This window comes from Manacus vitellinus, unplaced genomic scaffold (assembly GCF_001715985.3).
Source record: "Manacus vitellinus isolate BGI_N305 unplaced genomic scaffold, ASM171598v3 scaffold_38_pilon, whole genome shotgun sequence".
Lineage (NCBI taxonomy): Eukaryota > Metazoa > Chordata > Aves > Passeriformes > Pipridae > Manacus > Manacus vitellinus.
Genome location: NW_021940526.1, coordinates 4,513,403 through 4,520,717, shown reverse-complemented (window position 1 = coordinate 4,520,717; position 7,315 = coordinate 4,513,403). Strand labels below are relative to the sequence as shown.

The 7,315-nt window shown below is 44.3% G+C and overlaps 1 protein-coding gene across 1 annotated transcript; it reads left to right on the top strand.

The window, feature by feature from the left end:
• Positions 1 to 389: 389 nt before the first annotated feature.
• On the top strand, positions 390 to 7,305 carry LOC115307653 (poly(A) polymerase gamma-like). Its single transcript, XM_029961679.1, has 9 exons — positions 390 to 436; positions 3,041 to 3,199; positions 3,292 to 3,358; positions 3,962 to 4,043; positions 4,128 to 4,237; positions 4,832 to 4,885; positions 5,576 to 5,687; positions 6,556 to 6,645; positions 7,163 to 7,305. The coding sequence occupies exons 1-9, from the start codon at positions 420 to 422 to the stop codon at positions 7,303 to 7,305; spliced, it is 834 nt and encodes a 277-aa protein (XP_029817539.1). The 5' UTR covers positions 390 to 419.
• Positions 7,306 to 7,315: the final 10 nt, after the last annotated feature.

Here is a 7,315-nt window from a genome sequence, read left to right as displayed (position 1 = left end):
TCCCTTCTGTCTGGAAGGGGGTGTCAGGAGGGGGAACATCCCTCGGCTGTGTGAGGGAGGCGCAGGGGCGCTGCGGGACCCCCTCACGGCGGGGACCCGCCCAGCCTCGGGGGGGGGTGTGTCAGCGCCACAGGGGAAGGAATATCCTCCCCGGGGAAGGCTATATCCACCACAGAGAAGGCTATATCCACCACAGGGAAGGCTATATCCACCACAGGGAAGGACTATCCCCTCCGGTTCGTGCTCGGTGTCCCCGTGACACAACGGCGGAGGGGACATGAGGAGACGTGAGGGAGACAACTCCCCGCCGCAGCCGCCAGGGCGGCGCCGGCGGGCGGGCGGCGGGCGCGCGCGGCGCCGGGAAGGCGCGAGTAGAAAGGCGGGAAGCGCGTGCGGCGCGGGCTGTGCGCGCGCGCGCCATGAAGGAGACGCGCGGGTGAGGCGGCGCGCCTTCCCGCCCGCCCCGCCTGAGGGGATCAGCGCCGGAGGGAGTCCGCCGGACCGACTCCCCCCACCCCTGAGGGGCCCCGGCGCTCTCCGGCGGAGGAGAGAGGCGGGGAGCCGAAACCTGTCTTCCTGTCCGTTGGTGTTGAAAGCAAGGGAGCGCGGGGGGCTGCTTCTTTCCGGGGCACTCGCCGCATGGGCGGCGGGCGGCGGCGCCGGCGCCGAGCAACGGCAGTGGGCGGGCGAGGAGCGGCGGGACGGGGCTGTGGCGCCGCGCGTCCCGCCGAGCCCTGCGGAGGAGCGACCCTGCCCCAGCCTCGGGCCCGCGGGGAGGCTCGGAGGTTGGACTCCGCCGGCGGCTTGGCGGATAGGGCTCGGCGGCAGCATTGAGCTGGTGCGCAGCGGCGAAGGGTGTGTAAAGCTGGGCTCCCTTTTCGCCGAAAGTCCCAGGTGGTGGGGTCTTTCCTCGATTCCTTTGGTTTTCTGGCCCTGTTCTATGTTCTGGCGGTCGGGAGCTGGTTTCCAGCCGTTGCTCCCCGGCCCCGATGGTGGCCGGAGGCGACGCCATCACCCGCCCGGTTGTGAATTGCCCGCCGGCTCTGGGAGCGTGTGGGAGAGACGCCTTGCTGCCTCGCGAAGCTGCGAAAAAGGGACAAAACCTGGAATAAACCCGTTTAAGTTGGATTTTTGTGTGGAAGTGGGATGTATCAGAACCGACGCGTGTCGGAGGTGTTTGCTGTGGCGCACCAATTGTAGCAGGAGCCGGGAAAAATGTTAAATTGCAATAGGATTCTCGTTTAAATGGGAGGGCGAATGGGTAGCGTACCACGTGTGTTAAGATCCATAAGATCACTTAATTATATGTGCCCAGAAGAGTGGCACGCTTGAGAAAGCAAAATAAGGTTTTATTTATTTTTAATTCCAAAAGGGCAACAAATTCTATTGGGCAGAAGCCACTCAGTAAAAATTTCCAAGTGCTGTTTTCCTCAGGTTTTGAGTTGTGAGCTTTCAGTAACATGTACAAGCAACTGAAAAATATCTACTGTTGGCTAGAAGAACTTGATATAAATGCTGTCTAATTATATATATTTGATATTGGTAATACTAAATTTATCTAATTGATGTTGTCCTTTATGTCACTTTCTAATTATGCGACATGTAGGAAGAATGGGGCAATGAAAGGCAGATGGTGCCTTTCTGTACCCTGCGAAGATCTTAAATGCTGGTGTAGTCTAAATTCCATTTCTGTTCTGTGCAAACTTTGTGAGGTACAAGTATTACAATGCAAGAAATGCATAAAACTTGGAAGCAGTTGCTGCTGTAGGTGTTTTGATTCAGTTGTAATGCACAGCAATTAAGCACAGGCTTTCCTCCTGTGTTTGTTATGGAAATGGTATCATAAGAAGGAAAATATGTATTATAAATCTTTTTATTTATGGAGTGGAAGTCTGTGTCTATTTGATTAGGTCAAGCTCTGGTTACACTTGTAACTAAACAGATGTTCTGACTTGGAAGACTAGTTGATAGGGCTACAGTCCTAATACTTGCCCCCAGCTTCTTGGAAAACATATAGAACAAAGCTTGAAAAATGGGCTTGTAGAGAGGAAGGGGGAAAAAAAACCCCACTAGGTGACTAAAGGCTATGTGCAAAGTTTGATAATGTCACTTTGAGAGAGGGAAATATTTTCCCTCCAATTAGAAAGAAGGAACTATGTAATCAGCTGTCTTTTTTTTAAAATCAAGTTGGGAAGCTGTCCTTTGAGCACTTCCTAATCTTATTCCAACCAAAATGGGTTGGGTATCTTAAATAGTAACACACATCTCTTTACCAACTCAGTAATTCTTTGAAATTGTCCGTATGTGGAGGTGGAAATTACCCCAGTTTGAATAATGGCACATTAATCTCTTTTTCCTTAGGGTCTGGCTATGAACTCTGGCAAGTATGATGAGCTGTGGAGACCTTTTAGTGTTTCCCCCTTTTACTACTATCTCTGTAGAGACCTTTGATGCATTAAGCACCATTCTTACCTCCTGTCCCATTCCTTTCTCTGTCCCAGTTTCAACTAGTAATGCAAAATAAGGTGCTTTTCCTCCATTTCCCCCTTTCTAAAGCAAGGGCTCTATGTAACAACACACTGAATTTATTGCACCAACTCTGTTTAGCAGACCACTTCATTATATGCCTCTACAATCAATTGTAGTGCCCTTCCAGAATCAGTCAAACACCACAAATACACATAAAAGAAGTTAAATTGTCTTGTTTAATGTTAGCAGGAAGCTGTTGGGAATATCCTTAAATCAAAACAGACAGGAAACTGAAATGTGCCTAAAAGTTATCCTGCATGTGGTGTCATACTTGGATAATTTCTTACATCCACAAATGTTTGTTTGATTTTGGTTTCTTTAAAGTAGCTGTATCTTCTAAGTTATCTAAAAATCATGAGGTTTGGTTTTTTTTTTCCTCTCATTTATGTTAATGCTGGGTAAAAGAGCAGAAGGGGGATATGGAAACCTGTAAGCTGAAGGGTGTTTTCCAATAAGGTTTGTCTTTTTTTTTTTCTTTTTAATATGTACTCAGTCTTTTATTTTCTCACAGTACTTCCAGGCAGCAGAACCAGCCTCAAGGGCACTATGGACTTACCTCTCCAATTAGCTTGGCTCCTCCTAGTGACATAGACCACACTCACACTCAGAAGCTGATTGAAGCCATGAAGCCATTTGGGGTGTTTGAAGATAAGGAAGAACTGTACCAGAGGTATAACAAGACTGTAAAATTTGTTAGCCTCTTGGTTTTGGGTTTTTTTTGGTTTTTATTTAAATCAAACTTAGTGTGAGGTTTTTTTACAGGACGACTGTCCTTGGTAAACTGAATAACTTGGTCAGAGAATGGATTTCAGAACTTGCTGAGAGCAAGGTAAGGAGTTTTTTATGTGTTTTTATTAAAACAGCTGAAGCCTTTTGATTTCTTTTAAAGGCCATACTACTAGGATTTATGCTAAAGTTCAGCTTTAAAGTATCAAGTAGAACTGTAGTGACTGCTGTAGAAATAAGGTATAAGAGGTTCTGCAAGATCAAGGTTTCAAAGTCGTTGGGGCACTGAATAAATTTTGTGAATTGGCTGAAACAACACCTTGTGGATGAGGAAGGTGGTAAATTGGCACTAATTTTGCCCCAAACAGCCTACAGCACTCAATCTAGTTTGAAATTATTACCCTAGACATGCCTTTTGAATGGCTCTTAGATTGTGTTAATTTATGTGCCTCTGCTGCAGGGAAGGCTAATAATAGGTCTTAATTTGTATAAATTAATAAGAGTACTGCTACATTACTCAATCTTCTTTTTTTTATTGTTAGTTGGAAGCTCGACTCACTTCAGAAAACTGGTCTATTAAACTAAAAACCCAGTCTGGGAGTGAAAAGATGTGTTTATGGAGTCTGTTATAGTCTTCCTAAATAACTAGTTAAACTTGCACGTGGGACAATGTGCATCTTAAACTCTCTCTCTCTTCTACCCACAGAATCTTCCCCCTTCAATAATAGAACATCTTGGTGGCAAGATATTTACATTTGGTTCCTACAGGCTTGGAGTGCACACTAAAGGTAGTACTGTCAGTGTCTGGTCGTAGTTCTGATGTTGGAAAGTGGCTTCCAGCAAATAACAGAACAAATGGAATCTCTTGGCAGGTTCTGACATAGATGCCCTTTGTGTTGCTCCCAGTCACGTGGAGAGATCGGATTTTTTTCAGTCATTCTTCGAAAAACTGAAAAATCGACAGGAAGTAAAAAACCTGAGAGTGAGTAAACCCTGCCTGGTGGAGTGTGCACCTTTTACTATAAGAATATTCATGTTAGACTTGTATTAGTAGTAAATGTCTTACAAGCCCAAGTTAAAATGGAAATTGTTTCTGGAGCACCTACTAAAATACTGGTTTATGCAGCATGAAAATGTTTATGTCCAGCTTTTGGTTTCTTCCCCCGAGGACTGTGCATCACATAAGAGTTATTGTGTTATTTCTTCTCCTTTCCCTGTGTTTGGGAATGAGTCAGTTGTATCAAAAAGCAAGGTTGTACCTGGAAGATAGGCTTTCATCTTAGATGCAGGAAGGGGCTTACAACCACTGATCCTGATGGCTTGTTGTGCACTGACAGTTTGTTACAACACATGATCAGCCCCTGAATCCCTTGCCTAAATAACTTCTTAATAAAATCTAGTGTTAGTACCATAATAGTGCCACACTGCTGGAGGGTTATTAGCAATTTTCTTTGTGTTTGGAAGCAACTCTGTACTGAGGAGTTGAGCAGTTTAAAGTTCTGTACTTTACCATACTATAGGGAAAACATTAAAGCAGCAAAACGCTGTTTCATTACACACATGCTCTCCTTCACAGGCCATTGAGGATGCCTATGTGCCAGTTATCAAATTTGACTTTGATGGCATTGAGGTAAGAGTTTTAACTTTTAGGTTTGGTAGTTGGTTTTTTTTCTTGCTTTGGAGTGGGATAACTTTTCCAGGGACCTGTGATGGTGCTGTTTTACAAGGCTATTGGTACCTCACAGTGTATTTAGGAAACTATAGTTAGCCTGACCACAGCCTATCCCAGGAGAAGACCCTGAGTAAAATGGGACCTTACAGGAAAATAAGTCCCTAGGAAGCCATCATGAAGACACTTATTCAATGACCCTTTTGTGGCCTTTATCTGGTACAGACATTCCCAGAATAATTTTGTTGCCTCAGACTCTATAAAAACTGGATACTTAAGGGCTTACAGCATAAAGAAAATGCTCTCTCATTTGCTGAAGTATAGTTAGGGTGGTTTGAACTTAGATCTTAGTTCTGTGGTTAATTTTAAATTTCCTCTTAACAGGAATTCTAAGTTTAGAGTAATCTTTCCAACTTTGGGGGGGAAAAAAAAAGAGGTGGTTTTGTAAATAAATATGGAACTTAGTGTAACTTTGTTGTTTTCTGGCAAACAAATCTCTTGGCAGATTTATCTGTGGTCACATAATTCTAAATACAAATGTTAACCACTCTTTTTAGAGTTGACTGAGAGTCAAAAGTGTCCCTTACTAGTGTGCTGTTTGCAAGCAGTGCTGCGTTGTAAACTCATGGTTGGAACCTTTCTCTCTTTAAGATTGATCTTGTGTTTGCAAAACTGTCCATGCCAACTGTGTCTGATGATCTCGATCTCAGAGACGACTCGTGCCTGAGGAGCCTGGATATAAGATGCATAAGGAGCTTAAATGGTAAGTGTGTTTTACACACCTTTAAAAAGAAAGTGTTACTGAAATTGGCCTAGAATTGGCACAGAATGCCCATTACACAACCCACGTGTCTGGACAGGTTGTAGAACTGATGTCCTGTGTACTTGAGTTCTGAGGTGGTGATGAGTGGGCTTCAATTTAGGTGTTTTGAGGAGTTGTGTGTTCAGATAGACTTGTATTTTTTTGATTGGTTTGTGTGCAGTGTTCAGTTTTCTACAGCAACTCACATGACTGGGTAGGGCACTTGATAAAGGTTGTGTGGTAGTTCATTAAAAAAAAATAATAATTAAAATACCTGAAGTCTGACTTGCTCACTCCTTAACACCACTTGGTTTAATGGTACCTGGCTGTCAAAAGAAACCTGGCTTTTTGGAATTAAGGAATCACAGAATAGTTATGGTTGGAAGGGACCTCTGGGATCATCTTGTCCAACCCCCCTGCCAAGGCAGGGTCACCTGGAGCAGGTGACACAGGAATGTTGTCCAGGTGGGTTTGGAATGTCTCCAGAGAGGGAGACTCCATGATCACCCTGGGCAGCTGTTCCAGTGCTCTGCCACCCTCCATGGAAAGGGTGAGGTGGAATTTCTTGTCTTTTAGTTTATGGCCAAAACATCCTGTCCAAAGGCCTTATTAAAAATGGCTAGTTGGTGTTTAAACTATGAAAAAAGCTGTTGAGGGCACCGGTTACCTGAAGTGGAACTGAATGTTGTGTGTAATATATAACTTTTTAAGGAGATACAAAAGAATTAATCCCAACTCGTGTTCATAGACTTGAACAAACTATTGATCAGCATAAAACTGACTTGTGCCTGTTGCTAGGAACTTCTGCCCTTCAACTTTTGTCTTGCAGGCAGCAGGGTTACTGATGAAATACTGCGCTTGGTGCCAAATATAGAGAACTTCCGCCTCACACTCCGGGCAATTAAACTGTGGGCAAAACGTGAGTAACGGGATTGTTTGTGGTCTTTAAACCTTGCAGAGGCATCTCATGCTTACTACTGGATGTACCTCAGCTTTGGGTTGCTGTTTAATTGGCAGTTGTTAAATTGAAACCTCCTTCAGTTTAGGTTCAGGGTCTCTCCGTGCAGTAGATTCCTCGTGGTTTTTAATGCTTGCAAGACAGGGTGCTGCATTCCTTATCAGGAACCTGATTACAAATGGTAAAAATCCTGAATTAAGTACAAAAGGATTAAGAAAATACCATTTTGTGCATGTGGCTAGAGCAAGTACCAGAAGAATAGCAAAACTTTTTTTCTTAAAGGGAGGTTGGAGTGAAGCAGTAGCTGTGGCAGCATAAGCAAATTTTAGAGTTAGCAGTATTTTGAGAAGCAGTGTGGTAATAAACAGCAGTTTTGGCCTCACTGCACTGCAAAAATAAATGACTGTGGGGCTGAAGTATGCTAGGGTTGTGAAGCTGGTGCTGTAAGACTACAGACTAACCATGGTACCCCTTCTAGGACGTGGTGTTTACTCCAACATGATGGGGTTTCTTGGTGGAGTTTCCTGGGCGATGCTGGTAGCGAGGATATGCCAGCTCTACCCGAATGCTTTGGCCTCTACTCTTGTCAACAAGTTCTTCTTGATTTTTTCAAAGTGGTAAGAGCTACTGT

What these genes read in the sequence shown, in the direction of transcription:
- LOC115307653 (XM_029961679.1), top strand. An exon ending in AGGAAGTAAAAAACCTGAGA is followed by an intron (nt 4,238 to 4,831) that starts GTGAGTAAACCC and finishes TCTCCTTCACAG; the next exon opens with GCCATTGAGGATGCCTATGT. An exon ending in TTGACTTTGATGGCATTGAG is followed by an intron (nt 4,886 to 5,575) that starts GTAAGAGTTTTA and finishes TCTCTCTTTAAG; the next exon opens with ATTGATCTTGTGTTTGCAAA.